Source organism: Cetorhinus maximus, unplaced genomic scaffold (assembly GCF_964194155.1).
Source record: "Cetorhinus maximus unplaced genomic scaffold, sCetMax3.hap1.1 HAP1_SCAFFOLD_468, whole genome shotgun sequence".
Classification (NCBI taxonomy): Eukaryota; Metazoa; Chordata; class Chondrichthyes; order Lamniformes; family Cetorhinidae; genus Cetorhinus; species Cetorhinus maximus.
Window position 1 is genome coordinate 269,926 of NW_027596411.1, and position 17,786 is coordinate 287,711.

Consider the following 17,786-nt stretch of genomic DNA (forward strand, 5'->3'; position numbering starts at 1 on the left):
GTGCTGCGCTGTCGGAGGGTCAGTACTGAGGGAGTGCTGCACTGTCAGAGGGTCAGTACTGAGGGAGTGCTGCGCTGTCGGAGGGTCAGTACTGAGGGAGTGCTGCACTGTCAGAGGGTCAGTACTGAGGGAGTGCTGCACTGTCAGAAGGTCAGCACTGAGGGAGTGCTGCACTGTCAGAAGGTCAGTACTGAGGGAGTGCTGCACTGTCAGAAGGTCAGTACTGAGGGAGTGCTGCACTGTCAGAAGGTCAGTACTGAGGGAGTGCTGCACTGTCAGAAGGTCAGTACTGAGGGAGTGCTGCACTGTCAGAAGGTCAGTACTGAGGGAGTGCTGCACTGTCAGAAGGTCAGTACTGAGGGAGTGCTGCACTGTCGGAGGGTCAGTACTGAGGGAGTGCTGCACTGTCAGAAGGTCAGTACTGAGGGAGTGCTGCACTGTCAGAAGGTCAGTACTGAGGGAGTGCTGCACTGTCAGAAGGTCAGTACTGAGGGAGTGCTGCACTGTCAGAAGGTCAGTACTGAGGCAGTGCTGCACTGTCGGTGGGTCAGTACTGAGGGAGTGCTGCACTGTCAGAAGGTCAGTACTGAGGGAGTGCTGCACTGTCGGAAGGTCAGTACTGAGGGAGTGCTGCACTGTCGGAGGGTCAGTACTGAGGGAGTGCTGCACTGTCGGAGGGTCAGTACTGAGGGAGTGCTGCACTGTCGGAGGGTCAGTACTGAGGGAGTGCTGCACTGTCAGAGGGTCAGTACTGAGGGAGTGCTGCACTGTCAGAAGGTCAGTACTGAGGGAGTGCTGCACTGTCGGAGGGTCAGTACTGAGGGAGTGCTGCACTGTCAGAAGGTCAGTACTGAGGGAGTGCTGCACTGTCAGAAGGTCAGTACTGAGGGAGTGCTGCACTGTCAGAAGGTCAGTACTGAGGGAGTGCTGCACTGTCAGAAGGTCAGTCCTGAGGGAGTGCTGCACTGTCGGAGGGTCAGTACTGAGGGAGTGCTGCACTGTCGGAGGGTCAGTACTGAGGGAGTGCTGCACTGTCGGAGGGTCAGTACTGAGGGAGTACTGCACTGTCAGAGGGTCAGTACTGAGGGAGTGCTGCACTGTTAGAAGGTCAGTACTGAGGGAGTGCTGCAGTCGGAGGGTCAGTACTGAGGGAGTGCTGCATTGTTGGAGGGTCAGTACTGAGGGAAGATTGCACTGTCAGAGGGTCAGTGCTGAGGGAGTGCTGCACCTTCGGAGTGTCAGTATTGAGGGAGTGCTGCACTGTTGGAGCATCAGTACTGAGGGAGTGCTGCACTGTCGAAGGGCCAGTACCTGAGCCTTCGGTTACTGACATTCCGACAGTGCAGCATTCCCTCAGTCCTAACCTTCGTGCAGTGCAGCACTCCCTCAGTACTGACCGTTTCACAGCACGCCTTCACTACTGTCCCTGCAGGGCACTCTCAGGACTGCCCTGGATGTGCCAGCCTCGATTTTGGACTCAAGTCTCTGGAATGTGACCTTCCACGGCTCACTGAGTCAGGGAGAGAGAGAGAGAGAGAGAGAGAGAGAGCGGGAGCGAGAGTCAGAGTGTGAGATCCACTGAGTCACATCACAGTGGAACCTTTGAGAATTCAAGAATCTTAAATTGGGCCTGATCTCGCTGCAGGAGGCCGGGTCTCTGCGTTTACTAAGATATCTTCTGTTTCCTCTTCCCCTGCCAGGTTTTCCTCTTACGTTGCCTTGGTGTGAACCTCACATCCCCTCAGACGATGTTCCGAGTGGCTGTAATCTGCCTCGCCCTCTCCTTCAGCCTCCTGCACGCGGAGACTGATGTTGAGGAGGATGACATTGATATCGAAGATGAATCTGAAGTAAGTGTTCGCACTGACCCAACGGGAAATTCGAGAAAGGGCGCTAAACAGCCCGGAGGGGAGGGGGTGGAAAAGGTGATAAGGACCCGACAGGCCAGAGAGCCTCCCTGGGCCCTGTAATGACTCTACGATTAGTTATGGGCATGAAGGGCACGCTGGCAATTTTGGTAAAGGCCAAGAAATCAATTTGCGGCGCCCACACCTTCAACCGGCCTCATGCCCTTAGCATATGAAATTTAGGGGCCTTAATTTAGAGGCCTAATGCCTGCTTCAGGCCCGGTTGCCAAGCCAGGAAAGCCAGGCTTCGGCCTAGCCAGGCACCCCTTAACGGGAATGCAGCAAGGGCCAATCCGCTTGCCCTGTCAGCCCCCTCCGGTGGGTGTGAGAGATCTCAGAATGGGTTACAGCATGGGCAGTTAGAAAAAAAGAGCTATATAAGAAAAGGATAAAGGATGCCGTCAATCTGGAGCTCCCTCGTGTGAAGACAGGCTGCTGGTCTAGTAGATGTCTGGACTTTCTCACTAATGGAGCTTCGGCATGTAAAAAATTATCAATTCTCTGACCCAGCTTTGCAGGTTTCCAAGTGCAGACAAATCACACTCTGATGAGGGTTTTCTGGCTACAGGTGGATAACCACACACAGAATTTCAGGCAAGGCAGAGATAGTATGTTAGAATAGCCTTCCTTCTTGGCTTATTCCCTCAAAAAAGACTCAGTTCGAAAACATCAGTCTCAAAAGCTTGAAGCTTGCCTCTGTCATGTGATTTCCAGCAAGTCACTAGCCTGTGCCTTTTTTCAGTTATTTTCACCCCCACCTCCGTCCATTAAAGCGATTGTAGATCAAATCAAAGAGATCTTCCCCCTTTCAGGTAGCGCACTGGTCCGGTGATTTCTTGAAGAATGAATATTTTTCTCAACCCATAGGTGAACTTATGAGCTATTCGTAAAAAAAAAAATCTCCAGGTCAGCATACAAAGGTCCAAACAATGCAACATCCTCCAAATTTTTAACCGAAAAATCCAATTCGGGAAGGTGTGGTTCTTCCAACAAGAACCCTCTATCAAAACTCCTCTCAACCTTCTCTTCTCTGAAGAAAACAGTCCCAACATAGCCTCCTTGCTTTTATACTCCATGCTCCCCACCCCTACTCATAAAGCCTTTCAACGAAATAGACCCCAAGGCCACAACTGGGAGAGCAGCAGTAACTAGGCCACATCCTGTGATGGCACTAGTCCGGAATTGGAGGCCATTGTGTGGTTTTCCCTCACCAATCGCTCCCATAGACCACACCGTTGATGAGGTCGTAGGGGTGGGTGCGGGCTCGATTTCATGAGCGTTTTTAGCAACAGATTACTATCCTCCACTGACTGCCTTTTCCCGGTGAGATCTCCCCGCTCTCTCCGTCGGGGAAAAGTTCCGCTGGCTCTGGGGCGCAGAGGATCTTCGAGGCGAGACCCCGGAAGGAAACTTTTCCGCTCTCCGTCAGCGGCACTGTTTCGCTGTAAGCCCCTCCACCTATGTCACCCGAGGAGACGCCCGCCGTTCCCTTCTCACCTTGCAGGCCTGCGGGATCTTGCTGTGCCCGGCTGGGCCGCCACGTCTCCCGCCCTGGCGACGGCGCCCAGATTTCACGGAGTGCGTCACTCTCCGTTAAGCGACGCCCTCGAGACGGTGAGAGGCGCTAGTCGAATGCGGCCCCCTCGTTTTTTTTAGATGCCTCGGGCCGCGCTCTTGCTAAGGGTAGGTACAGAACGGAAACAGGCCATTCGGCCCGCCAGACCGTGCTAGCTTGACACTTGTTAATTTTAGCCCTCTCTCTCTCATCTAGTAACCCAGCACCCGTCAAATAGTCTGATCTCCCCTGAATATCAAACACCCATCACCAGGTTAACAGAAAATAACCCGAGGGGACTGGACAGGAAATTTACAGTCGCTTCCAAACGAGGGGAAGGGCAGATTCTCTGACTGTAAACTGATTGTATTTTATTCTATTCCTCCAATCGCAGCTGCGGTCCAAGTTCGAGGACTTTAAAGTGCAGTACAAGAAGGACTATGACCAGGCGGAAGGTAAGAGACGTGTCCACACTATTCGGTCGTCTGTCCCCATTGCCCAGGAAGGCCGAAGTCTGATCCCTCTCCTCCGCTGAATGAACTGATCCCAGACAATCCGAGACAGCGGCAGCCATTGCAGGCCTGACTGAGCCTGGGATAGGGAGCTTCAAAAATCACCCAGCGTTTGTCCCCACCCCCAATTCGGGATCCCTGCCGGGGAGAGTCGGAATGTGCACTGGGAAAGGCCACTGGGCCTCGCTCAGCTTGACGTTACCCCCTTGGTCCCTGACAGCCAGGGCTCCCACATCGCGGAGCATCGGAATGGGGAGTTGGAGGGCGGTTGTGAGTCTCTAAGAATACCCCACTCCCGACATTCCCTCAGGGGAGGGAGCAGGGCAACACTGGGCGGGGAGGATCATGAAATCAAAGTGGAGGGTTGAGGGTGAGGTGCACAACCAGATCCCGATGGTGCCCCTCACGGTTCCGGCCAAACCGTCAAGTGAATCCGGCCCTGTCCAACGCTGACACGTTTTCTCTTGAATTTTGCTCGGTTAAAGAGGAGAAAAGGTTCCAGATCTTCGTGGAAAATCTCAAGACAGCCAAACGGATGCAGGAGCAGGACATAGGCACTGCGATCTATGGAATCACCAAGTTCAGCGACATGTCAGGTAAGCGAGCGACTGGCAGGGGAGGACGGCGGGGGGGCTTTTGTGGAGGGTTCTCTGCCCCAGGTGCCATGCTGGGTGAGGCCAGCGCCGTGTGTGATACTGGGGCACGCCGGCTGGGATGGGGTTACCAGCCTGTGTTCAGAGGCCCAGCCTAGACTGGCGATGGGCTATATTGGCTGAGAAGCCAACTAACGTACAACAGTCCGGTCTTCCGTATGGAGCGGAGAGACATTCCCTGAAGAGAAAAGGTTATAAATAGAGATACATATATGTTACAATATGGACACTAGGCCATTCAGCCCATCCACTCTGTGTTGGCATTTACTGCCCAGCCAAGCAAATCGTTCTAATCACACTGAGCCCCCCTGTTACACTAACCCGACATCCCCTTGTCCCATCAACCCCCCCACCGTCCAATTTAATCTTGAATATTTCCATAATTTCCATCTCAGCCGTTCACACTTGATGTGAAAAAGCAGGAATTCTCTCCCCTTGAACGGGGGGTCATTGGGATTGTCCCATATCCGTGGGAATGTCCCTCAGTCCTATCCCTCCCCTGCCGGGAGAGGACAGTAACAATCTCACAGTGTGAGAGGCACCGACTGCAGCGTAACCACATGATAAAATCTCACACCGGTATCAACACGAGAAAGACCTTTTAACAATTCCTTAATGGGGTGTGGGCTTCGCTGGCTGACCCAGCATTTATTGCCCATCCCTAATTACCCCTTGAAGGTGGTGGTGAGCAGCACTCCCTCAGTCCTGACCCTCCAACAATGCAGAGATCCCTCAGTACCGACCCTCTGACAATGCAGCAACTCCCTCAGTACTGACCCTCCGACAATGCAGCACTCCCTCAGTACTGACCCTCCGACAGTGCAGCACTCACTCAGTGCTGACCCTCTGACAGCGCAGCACTCCCTCAGTACTGACCCTCCGACAGCGCAGCACTCCCTCAGTACTGACCCTCCGACAGCGCAGCACTCCCTCAGTACTGGCACTGGGAGTGCCGACCTGGTAGTGGGTGCGAGTCTCTGTTGTGGGACTCGAACCCACATCCTTCTAACGTCAAGTTGGCTGCGCTACCCCACTGAGCTCAGCAGCAAAGGAGCCAAATGCAGGTCAGGTTCCAACTAATTCTTGGTCACAGACACCAGTCCCCGCTGTACAGGCAGCTGTTCACAGCTTCCATTTATGGAACTGAGGCTTTTTTGCCTTCCTTTATTCTTTCACGGGATGTGGGTGTCGCTGGCGAGGTCAGCATTTATTGCCCATCCCTAAATGCCCTTGTTCAGTGGGTGTGAGCAGCCTCCTTGGACCCCTGTATTTTGTGTTGTGTAGATTATTGCCTTCAGTGTCCTTGTTCAACTCTCCTGTCGCCGTTTGGAATAACTGAGTGTCTCGCTCGGCCATTCCAGGGGGCAGGTAAGAGACAACCACATCGCTGTGGGTCTGGAGTCATGTGTAGGCCCAGACCGGGTAAGGACAGCAGATTTCCTTCCCTAAAGGGGCATCACTGAGGCAGATGAGTTTTTACAACAATCGATGAACGTTATTATTACTGAGATTCCAGATTTGATGAATTCCTCCAATTTAAACTCCACCAGCAGCCATGTGGGGATTTGAACCTGCCTCCAAGACCATTAGTCCGGTCTGGGTTCCAGGCCCAGTGACATGACCCCCTAACCCCACCGTTCCCCTGCTGACCAGCTCCAGCAGGGGCTGCAGGTGACGACGAGGCAGCTGAAAGGGATGGGGGAAGGGATCTTGGGAGTCGGTCTGTGTCTGCGGCGAGCAGCCCATCTCCCAAACCCAGAGCAGATGCTGCTGAGGTGGGGAAGAGGGGGAGATGGGGAGATCTCAGAGAGGTACATCATCCACCACCCTGGGTAAACTACAGCTCCTCCAAAACTGCAGCCCCGGTCCTAACATAGCACTAACGTGAAAGACCCGATGTTGGAGATTGGGGCATTTTAATAGCACAGGAGGCCATTCAGCCCATCACCTCTGTACTGGTCCTTCAAAAGAGTATCCAATTAGTCCTGTCCTCCCCCAAACCACCATCCCGCTCTTTCCCCGTATCCCCGCACATTTTTCTCCTTCAAGTATTTATCCAATTTCCCTTTGGAAAGTTCCTATTGAATCTGCTTCCGCCGCCCTTTCAGGCAGCGCCTTCCAGGTCACAACAACTCGCTGTGTAGATAAAATATTCTCCTCATCTCCCCCACCTCTGGTTCTTTAACCGATTCTCTTCAATCTGTGTCCCCTCTGGTTACCGACCCTCCCTGCCACTGGGAACAGTTTCTCCATATTTACTCGATCCAAACCCCTCATGATTATGCACACCTCGATTAAATCCCCCCCTTAACCTTCCCTGCTCTCAGGAGAACATTCCCGGCTTCTCCAGTCTCTCCGCATTAACTGAACTGCTCCCCATGTATCGTTCAGCTTCTCCCCAGCCCTGGAGACATGAGCTTCACTCCTGCCTGGCACAATGAGCTGTCTGGAGACTGGTTGCACAGTTGCTTCAATTGCTTTTCTTTTCACAGATGAAGAATTTGGTAGTTTTTACCTCAACCCAGTGATCAGTAATAACAACGACACTTGGCCAGAGGAGATGCTTTCAGCAGAGGTCGCGGAGCCACTGACAAACGTGTCTATTCCCAAATGCTTTGATTGGAGGACCAAGGGAGCAGTGACCTGTGTGAAAGATCAGGTATACTCGGTGCCCATCCAAAACTACCAGGACAAGTACAGCACGGGGTTAGATACAGAGTAAAGCTCCCTCTACACTGACCCGATCAAACACTCCAAGGACAGGTACAGCACGGGGTTAGATACAGAGTAAAGCTCCCTCTACACTGACCCGATCAAACACTCCCAGGGCAGGTACAGCACGGGGTTAGATACAGAGTAAAGCTCCCTCTACACTGTCCCCATCAAACACTCCCAGGACAGGTACAGCACAGGGTTAGGTACAGAGTAAAGCTCCCTCTACACTGTCCCCATCAAACACTCCCAGGACAGGTACAGCACGGGGTTAGATACAGAGTAAAGCTCCCTCTACACTGTCCCCATCAAACACTCCCAGGGTAGGTACAGCACAGGGTTAGATACAGAGTAAAGCTCCCTCTACACTGACCCGATCAAACACTCCCAGGGCAGGTACAGCACCGGGTTAGATATAGAGTAAAGCTCCCTCTACACTGTCCCTATCAAACACTCCCCGGACAGGTACAGCACAGGGTTAGATACAGAGTAAAGCTCCCTCCACACTGTCCCCATCAAACACTCCCAGGACAGGTACAGCACGGGGTTAGATACAGAGTAAAGCTCCCTCTAAACCGTCCCCATCAAACACTCCCTCCTTTATTGTTTCATTTCCCACTCTGGTTGTTTTGTAATCCATCTGTGTATTTAAGAATTAAGTTGATAATTTCTGCCAAATTTTTGACACTCCCCTACTTTGCGTTTAATGGTTATGCCTGCCTCAATCTTCGATCAGAATAGCTGCATTTACATAGCGCCTTTAACATAGTAAAACCTCCCCAGGTGCTTCACCGGACTAGCGCGAGGCGAATTTTGGCCCCAAGCCACATGAGGCGATATTAGGGTCCGCGGGTTCGGTTTTGGTTTTGGGGGGCACCTTAAGGGATGAAGAGAAGAGCATGCTTTCGGGAGAGAGTTCCAGAGCTCAGGGCGCGAGGGGGCTGAAGGCTAGGCCGCCATTCGTGGAGCGATTAAAAGGCGTGAGGGTCGTTGCGTTGGGGCGGGGAGGGGGTGGGGTGGGGGCGGGGAGGGCACAGTGATCTCGGAGGGACTCGGGGCTGGTGAGGAGTGGCGGAGGGCGAAAAGGTGGGAGTGCCGCGAGACCTCAGTGCCTTGTCGAGCTCTAGGGGCCTTGCAGGCGTCGTCAGGAGGTGGTGAATAGCAATCCACTCGCCAAACAAACCAACAACTAATGATCTCTCCTTGGCCTGCAGAGACGGTGTGCAAGCAGCTGGGCTTTTGGGTGTGTGGCCAATATTGAGACGCTGGTGTACATAAAAACAAAGATACTGAGGACACTGTCAGAGCAAGGTAATGGGAGTTACAGTTTCCCTGGCCTCAGGCCTCTACTATTGTTCTTGAATTCTGTTTGCCCCTGTTTCTTTGCTGTTCCTCATCGTGGTTGGAGTCTGAACGTGTCCTTAATTGATTTCAGAGCTGATGGATTGTGACCACTGGGACAAGGGCTGCCAAGGAGGTTACCCGTTCAACGCTTTCAACTCCATTTGCCGCTTAGGTAAGGAAATTGGGCGCAGAAAGGGAAATCAAGGGAGGAGAGGAAGGTTGGATTACGAGGGAGAGAACGAAAGATACAGACAGGAGGAGGGACAAGAAGAAATGTCAATTTTTCAACTTAAAAATGGCCTCCAAAAACAATTCGCAAACTGAGGGAATAAGACGCCCCAGTCTAAATTGTTCCCTTTCTGGGCCGGAGAGGTTGAGCGGCAGTGCAGGAACATAATGCCCCTCCTTAAAAAGGTTCCTTACGCCGTTAAGCACCAGCCCTAACTTTACTGCAGTGCATTTAATGTGTAATTACTGCCACGAACCCCACCCTTATTGCCCCAGCAAACTCTGGACTCTTTCTCGCTTTTCCCTGTTGATTCTGAGGAGCTGTCACTGGGCAAGGCGGGCATTTCGTGCCCATCCCACGTCGCTCTTGAGAAGGTGGTGGTCAACAACAACAACTTGCATTCACATAGTGCCTTTAACATAGTGGACAGTCCCAAGGCGCTTCACAGAGAGACCATGAAATGAAATTTTGGCCCGGTGAGAACATAAGGAGATCCTAGGGTCAGGTGACCAAACGAGGGTCAAAGAGGTCAGTTTTAAGAAGCGTCTTAAAAGAGGTGAGAGAAAGAGAGAGAGGCGGAGAGGTTTAGGGAGGGACTTCCAGAGCATAAGCCCCCCGCCACCCCCCTCCACCCCAGGCAGCTGGAGGCACGGCTGCCCAATGGTGGTGAGATTAAAATGTGAGAGTTGAAGTGTTGGAGGAGGGCAGGGACCTCGGAGGGTTGTGGGGGCTGGAGGAGGTTATGGAGATAGGGAGGGGATGAAGGGAGGGATTTAAACACTAGCCAACATGTGTGTCATTGGGCTGAAGCCTATCCTCATTTTAAAGCAAAGCTCTGCTCCTTTTATCAACAGGGGGAATAATGTGTTCACACGACTACAGGTATAAAGCCGTACAGCAGAGCTCCTGCCATTTCAAACGCACCAAAGTCGTTACGAAAGTTCGGACATATCATTTCATCCAATCACATGAAGTTGGTGAGTTGCCGGTCAAGACAGATCAAAGTTTTGGCAGAAAGGGGAGGCGCAAGTAGATTCCTCATCGCCACGCCCCTGACCCCTGACCCCCTACACCACGCCCCTGACCCCTGACCCCCTACACCACGCCCCTGACCCCCTACACCACGCCCCTGACCCCTGACCCCCTACACCACGCCCCTGACCCCTGACCCCCTACACCACGCCCCTGACCCCTGACCCCCTACACCACGCCCCTGACCCCTGACCCCCTACACCACGACCCTGACCCCTGACCCCCTACACCACGACCCTGACCCCTGACCCCCTACACCACGACCCTGACCCCTGACCCCCTACCACCCCCCACCACCCCACCCCACCACCCACCCCCCACCCCCCACCCCCCCCCCCACCATTTGCAGCCCGGTAAGAGGCAACTGACCTGAGAGGAGAAGCCGAGACTGAAGGCCCGCATTTCTATAGCGCCTTTCAAAGCCTCAAGTCGCCCCCCCCCCACCCGCCACCCCCCCCCACCCTGCTCTCCTCCAACGCTGCACACCCCCCTCACCCCAACCCACCCCCAGCCCAACGCGCTTTACAGTCAAGGAGGGACATTCGGAGCGTGGTCACCGTTGTGACGTAGGAAACGCAGAGGCCGTGTTTGCGCACAGCACGATCCCACAGCTCTCAACACGGATGAGGGGTGGTAGATGGGCTGAATGGTCTCACCTCGGCCTTTTCTTGACACTCTCTCAAATTCTGTTTCAGAAATGCAAAGATGGATCGCTAATAGAGGCCCAATCGTAGTCACCATCAATGCAAGCGCCTTGAAGGTAAGACTCTCTGTCCACTCCTGCCCATCCTTCCTTTATGGGCACATTTCCCTGGCTCCACCAGTGCCACGTCACCACTAACTGGGCACAACAGCGGTTAAGCATGCCAGCCGGTGGGCTGGTTCCCTCTCTCTGGCCTGCTGCCCTCCAGCTGGGAGCGATCTCAACTCCAACCAGGGGAGAGTTTTCCCCCTTAATTCCCATTGACTCCAGTTTTGCCGGTTCTCCTCGATGCCACACTCGGTCAAATGCGGCCTTGATGTCAAGGGCAGTCACTCTCACCTCACCAGTGTTGCAGATGTACTGGAACAGCTTGGCTAGGGGCGCAGCAAGTTCTGGAACACAGGCACTCAATAGTTTTGCGGGAATATTGTCAGGGCCCATAGAACTTGGCAGTATCCAGTGCCTTCAGCCATTTCCTGATATCACGTGGAGTGAATTGAATTGGCTGAAGACTGGGATCTGAGATGCTGGGGGAGCAACTTTTGTATGATAAGTGCTCTGCACCTGAGCTATAAGCAGGTGAATCCCATAGCAGGGGAAGGGGGCTGCTGGTGGCAGGAGGTTGCAGAGGGTGGCGTTCAAACCAAGAGTAATAAGCGGTGGGGCTTCAGTCTTGCCAGTCCCTGGGATTGTGAGAAAGATGAAGCATAAATAACAATATCCTATCACGCCTCCACACAAGAATACATGACAAGGCGATGTTGGTGTAGTGGTAATGTCACTGGACTAGCAACCCAAAGGCCCAGGGGCACTGGTCTGGCCTACATGTGACTCCAGCCCCACACCAATAGGGTGTGGGGGGGATTGACTCTTAACTGCCCTCGGGGAAATGGCTGAGCAAAGCCCCTCGGTTGTACCCAAACTGCTACGGAAAGGTTGAACTGCATGGGCTGCAGTGGTTCAAGAAGACGGCCTGCCAACATGCCCTCAAGGGCAATTAGGACAGGACAACTAAATGCCAGATGTTGCCAGGGACAGCCACATCCCATGAAAGGGCCATTCGGAAATCCACTCCTCAGTGAATGCAACAGCAGCTCATCTCATTCACTGTTTGTTTCTCTTCAGGTGTACAAGAGGGGGATACTTCGACCTCGCGTTGGTTGTTGCAGCTGTAACAGATTGGACCATGTGGCGCTCATTACAGGCTACGGAGTAGGTAAGCGATGCCCTGTAACGTCCGAAGCTTTTCCAGATTCTTACTGATGTTGAGGGATAAATATTGGCCCCAGGACACCGTGGAGAACATCCGCCCACTCCTCTTCCAATAGAGGCCGTAGGATCTTTTACATCCATCTGAGAGGGCAGAAGGGAACTTGGTTTAATGTCTCATCTGAAATACGGCACCTCCGACAGTGCAGCGCTCCCTCGGTGCTGACCCTCTGACAGTGCAGCGCTCCCTCGGTGCTGACCCTCCGACAGTGCAGCGCTCCCTCGGTGCTGACCCTCCGACAGTGCAGCGCTCCCTCGGTGCTGACCCTCCGACAGTGCAGCGCTCCCTCGGTGCTGACCCTCCGACAGTGCAGCGCTCCCTCGGTGCTGACCCTCCGACAGTGCAGCGCTCCCTCGGTGCTGACCCTCCGACAGTGCAGCGCTCCCTCGGTGCTGACCCTCCGACAGTGCAGCGCTCCCTCGGTGCTGACCCTCCGACAGTGCAGCGCTCCCTCGGTGCTGACTCTCCGACAGTGCAGCGCTCCCTCGGTGCTAACTTACGAATGTATGAATTAGGAACAGGAGTGAGGCCACTCGGCCCCTCGAGCCTGCTCCGCCATTTAAAGAGATTGTGGCTGATCTGATTGTAACCTCAGCCCCACATTCCCGCCGACTCCCGATAACCTTTCACCCCCTTGCTTCGCAGGAATCCATCTACCTCTGCCTTAAAAATATTCAGGCTCTGCTTCCACCGCCTGTTGAGGAAGAGAGTTCCAAAGACTCACGACCCTCTGAGAGAAAAATTCTCCTCACCTCAGTCTTAAATGGGCGACCTCTTATTTTTAAACAGTGACCCCTAGTTTAGATTCTCCCACAAGGGGAAACATCCTCTCCACATCCACCCTGTCAAGACCCCCTCAGGATCTTAAAGGTTTCAATCAGGTCGCCTCTTACTCTTCTATACTCCAATGGATACAAGCCTAGCCTGTCCAACCTTTTCTCATGAGACAACCCACCTACTCCAGGTATTAGTCTGGTAAACCTTCTCTGAACTGCTTCCAATGCATTTACATCCTTCCTTAGGTAAGGAGGCCAATACTGTGCACAGTACTCCAACAATGCCCTATACAACTGAAGCATAACCTCCCTACTTTTGTAATCAATTCCCAGCACAATAAATGATGACATTCTATTCGCTTCCCTAATTACCTGCTGTACCTGCACACTAACCTTTTGAGATTCATGCACTAGGACACCCAGATCCCTCTGCATCTCAGAGCTCTGCAATCTCTCAGCATTTAGATAATATGCCTCTCTTTTATTCTTCCTGCCAAAATGAACAATTTCACATTTTCCCACATTATACTCCATTTGCCAGGTCTTTGCCCACTCACTTAGCCTATTTATGGCACGTTATAACCTCTTTGTCTCCTTTTCATATCTTACTCTCTTACCTGTCTTTGAGTCCGCAGCAAATTTTGCAACCATAACTTCAATCCCTTCATCCAAGTCATTTGTATCAATTGTAAAAAGTTGAGGCCCCAGCACTGATCCCTGTGACACACCACTCATTGCACCTTGCCATTTATATCTACCCCCTGTTTCCCGTTACCTAGCCAGTCTTCTATCCATTCTGATATGTCATCCACTGTGCCATGGGCTTTTATTTTCCTCGATAATCTCAGTCCTGCCCCTCCGACAGTGCGGCGCTCCCTCAGTCCTGCCCCTCCGACAGTGCGGCGCTCCCTCAGTCCTGCCCCTCCGACAGTGCGGCGCTCCCTCAGTCCTGCCCCTCCGACACTGCGGCGCTCCCTCAGTCCTGCCCCTCCGACAGTGCGGCGCTCCCTCAGTCCTGCCCCTCCGACACTGTGGCGCTCCCTCAGTCCTGGCCCTCTGACAGTGCGGCGCTCCCTCAGTCCTGGCCCCCTGACAGTGCGGCGCTCCCTCAGTACTGCCCCTCCGACAGTGCGGCGCTCCCTCAGTCCTGGCCGTCTGACAGTGCGGCGCTCCCTCAGTCCTGGCCCTCTGACAGTGCGGCGCTCCCTCAGTCCTGGCCCTCTGACAGTGCGGCGCTCCCTCAGTACTGGCCCCCTGACAGTGCGGCGCTCCCTCAGTACTGGCCCTCTGACAGTGCAGCACTCCCTCAGTACTGGCCATCTGACAGTGCAGCACTCCCTCAGTACTGGCCCTTTGACAGTGCAGCACTCCCTAAGTACTGGCCCTCAGATGACCAAGCTGGATTTAGTGGTCAGCTGTCTGGGGAGATGCTCAAACCCACAACCCTCTGATTCAGAGGTGAGTGAGGGATACACTCTGACCCAGCAACAGCGAAGGATCGACCGATATATGGTGAGTGGCTCGGAGGGGAACTTGCAGGTGGTGGTGTTCCCCATGTGTCTGCTATCCTTGTCCTTCTAGGTGGCAGTGGTCGTGGGTTTGGAAGGTGCTGTCGAAGGATTTGACAGCACGGTATTAATTCAAAGAAAATAGATGTGCTTCACTCACTCTGTGTTGCTCTTTTATTTCTACAGCACAAGGTAAACCATACTGGGTCATCAAGAACAGCTGGGGTAAAGGATGGGGAGAGAAGGTAAGTGTTTCCCAAGTCATTAGACAAGGAGGAGGCCATTCTGCCCCTCCAACCTGTTCCACAATTCATTTTCCTCATAGCACATCTTTAACTTAACTCCATCCTTGGTTCCGTCACCCTTAATCCCCTTTCCCAACAAAAATGTACCTGCCTCAGTTTTGAAATGGCTACTCATCTTAAAAACCTCATTTCGATAGAATCATATGAAGCACAGAAGGAGGCCATTCAGCCCATCGTACCTGTGCCGCCTCTTTGAAGGAGCTTTCCAATTAGCCCCACTCCTCCTGCTCTTTCCACTACACCTCTGCAAAGTTTTCCCCTTCATGTATTTATCTAATCCCCTTTAGTAAGTCCCTATTAAATCTGCTTCCGCCGCCCTTTCAGGCAGCGCCTTCCAGATCACAACCACTCGCTGTGTAAAAAAAATTCTCCTCATCTCCCACCCTCAGGTTCTTTTGCCGATTAACCACAATTGCGTCCCCCTGGATCCCGACCCTCCTGCCGCTGGGAACACTTTCTCTTGATTTACTCTGTCCAAACCCCCTCATGATGTTAAACGCCTCGATTAAATCTCCCCCTTAACCTTCTCTGCTCTAAGGAGAACAACCCCGGCTTCTCCAGTCTCCCCACATTAACTGAAGTCCCCTCATCCCTGGTCCCACTCGGGTAAATCTCCCTCCGCACCCTCCCCCAGGGCCTTAACGTCCTTCCTAAAGTGCGGTGCCCGGAGTGGAACACAATGCTCCAGCGAAGAGTTTGATATAAGAGTCCACAATAATGCCCTTAACAGCGTCAACAACTTGTCCTGCCACCTTCAAAGGTTTAAGTCTCTCTGTTCCTACACAGCCTTTAAAATTCAGATCGCCCATTAATCTTCTACACGCGAGGGAATACAAGTCTAATCTGTGCGTCCTGTCCTTGTAATCTAACCATTTTAGCCCCAAACTCATCCTAGATGAACCGAAAGTCAATGGGCTCTGTCAGAGTACCCCCATCACCTCGTCCCCATGGCGTACAGAACTCACTCACTGTGTAGCCCGCCATCTTTTGCTCCTAATGCTCCAAGGCTCTCCTCAACCATCTTTGTTAACCGCAGGTGGTTCATCCTTCTCATTGAGACCTTCTTTTTGACCGGGGTTAATTTTTGCCGAGCGTTATTGTGCCTGTGTCAGCTCTGAGGGAGCTATCCAATTGGCCCCACTGATTTATCCGCTTTCCCCCTGCAAATTTACTTCCCTGCAATCTGGGGAAATTTTGCCGGGTTATCGAGGAGCGTTCTGGTTTCCAAGGAGACAGCCCACGCTGTGGTGGGGTGGAGTTGGGGGGGTGCAAAGCAGTGACTACTCGCAGGGCCACCAGCACTGACTTGGATGGCGATGTGGTTCCGAGTGAGAGATTGGGATCGTTCCCGTTGATTTGTGTGTGGCTCCGATGATGGGAGCACAGTTGGTCACGGTGCCACTATGAACAACCCCATAGGTCTTTGGGAATCCCGCTGACTGGATCCCAAAACACAGGGGGAAAATGGGAAAAGGGATTGTTCCATTAGAATCTATCCAATAAGAGTCGTTGGGAAGGAATTGGATCGTTGGAATTCTGGCCAATGGGATGGACGGGGTCCATTGAAATCCTGGCCAATGAGAGTAAGATTATAGTGTTCTCACTCTCTCTCCCCCTCCCAAACCCCTCTCTCTCTCTCTCTCTCTCTCTGTCACTCCCTCTCCCTGTCTCTCTTCCTCTCCCTCTGTATCTTTCTCCCCTCACGTGTCTCTCTCTCCGTTCCGGTATATATACAATATATATGAACAGATCATTGCCCATTCACCAATGGGGGATCTCTCCACTCCCATGTGGGTAAAACAACTTCATTTTTTTTTTCCCACCATTTATCCCACAGGGATACTTCCGTATCTACCGCGGAGAGAACGCTTGCGGAGTCAGCAGGTTCCCCGCCACCGCTGTCTTAAATTAGAAGAGCTGGCAAATCGCACGGAGAGACACGGGCAGTTCCACCGCACGCAGCCCTTCAGAAGGAGGGAGCTCAGATTCGCAGCTTAACGCAGCTTCGGTGCTCAAAAGGGGATCGTCCTAGACCCCAACCCCCACCCCCACCCCCACCCCCCAACCCCCAACACCCCCCGCCCCTTGGCGATGCCGATCGCACTTCCCAATTCCAGTGCCATTCCCTGACCCGCTCAGTACCAGATGTTACACCGGTATCAGGCACTCTCTAAACGCCCGATTCATGTACAAGTCGCAAGGCCCCATTTCAGATCCAATCGGCAACTGGTTCCAGGTAAAAACAAAGCAGAAATGTTGAAGAAAAACGATCGTGTGATTTTGAGAATCATTTTTTAACCAACCAATCAGGGGCAACTTGTAATTCTGGCCAATGGGAAGTGATTGTTTGATTGGAATTCTACCTGATTGGAAGGGATTGGTCCATTGTATTGCTGTTGTCCAATTTAACTCGACTGTATCTCAAACAGATGTGGTTTTCAGCTTTTGCGATAGTTTAATAAAGCAACATGAACATCCCAGTGACTTGAGTTATTTTGTTATCACTGTCTCCGGGGAACCCAATCAGCCTCTGGCCCAGCCTATTGCCCTGCTAAGTCTTAGAAAGGGGGAATGATGGGGTGAGATGAAGAGAGGGTGAGAGGAGGCTCGAGTGGAGCATTAACACCAACACGGAGCAGGTGGGCCGAACGGCCTGTTTCTGTGTCAAACTCATCGCTTAGATTCCAGTCTGTAACTCATTCTCGGGTATCTGTTATTCTATATATAAACCACCCGAACTCCTCGATTAGATTCCAGTCTGTAACTCACTCCCGGGTATCTGTTATTCTACATATAAACCCCCCGATCCCCTCGATTAGATTCCAGTCTGTAACTCATTCTCGGGTATCTGTTATTCTATATATAAACCACCCGAACCCCTCGATTAGATTCCAGTCTGTAACTCACTCCCGGGCATCTGTTATTCTATATATAAACCACCCCGAAGCCCTCGATGAGATTCCAGTCTGTAACTCACTCCCGGGTATCTGTTATTCTATATATAAACCACCCCGAAGCCCTCGATTAGATTCCAGTCTGTAACTCACTCCCGGGTATCTGTTATTCTATATATAAACCACCCCGAACCCCTCGATTAGATTCCAGTCTGTAACTCACTCCCGGGTATCTGTTATTCTATATATAAACCACCCCTAACCCCTCAATTAGATTCCAGTCTGTAACTCACTCCCGGGTATCTGTTATTCTATATATAAACCACCCGAACCCCTCGATTAGATTCCAGACTGTAACTCACTCCCAGGTATCTGTTATACTATAT

At 52.6% G+C, this 17,786-nt stretch overlaps 1 protein-coding gene and 1 long non-coding RNA gene across 2 annotated transcripts in view; both read left to right on the forward strand.

Annotated features, from left to right (window-relative positions):
• LOC144673790 (uncharacterized) overlaps window positions 1–16,984 on the forward strand; it is a 34,882-nt gene extending 17,898 nt beyond the window's left edge. The window contains exon 2 of the long non-coding RNA XR_013574422.1: window positions 16,817–16,984. This is a non-coding gene — a long non-coding RNA (uncharacterized LOC144673790). The remainder of the gene's footprint in view (window positions 1–16,816) is intronic.
• LOC144673789 (cathepsin L-like) lies at window positions 1,706–16,550 on the forward strand. Its single transcript, XM_078535451.1, has 11 exons — window positions 1,706–1,850; window positions 3,857–3,917; window positions 4,460–4,570; window positions 7,120–7,295; window positions 8,554–8,650; window positions 8,775–8,855; window positions 9,767–9,889; window positions 10,640–10,704; window positions 11,773–11,863; window positions 14,388–14,446; window positions 16,344–16,550. The coding sequence occupies exons 1-11, from the start codon at window positions 1,749–1,751 to the stop codon at window positions 16,416–16,418; spliced, it is 1,041 nt and encodes a 346-aa protein (XP_078391577.1). The 5' UTR covers window positions 1,706–1,748; the 3' UTR covers window positions 16,419–16,550.
• Window positions 16,985–17,786: the final 802 nt, after the last annotated feature.

Bases quoted from the DNA above. Each gene is read 5' to 3' on its own strand.
- LOC144673789 (XM_078535451.1), top strand. From the start codon at position 1,749: ATGTTCCGAGTGGCTGTAATCTGCCTCGCCCTCTCCTTCAGCCTCCTG. The intron at 8,651-8,774 runs GTAATGGGAGTT...AATTGATTTCAG, and splicing joins GAGGACACTGTCAGAGCAAG to AGCTGATGGATTGTGACCAC. The intron at 8,856-9,766 runs GTAAGGAAATTG...TTTTATCAACAG, and splicing joins CAACTCCATTTGCCGCTTAG to GGGGAATAATGTGTTCACAC.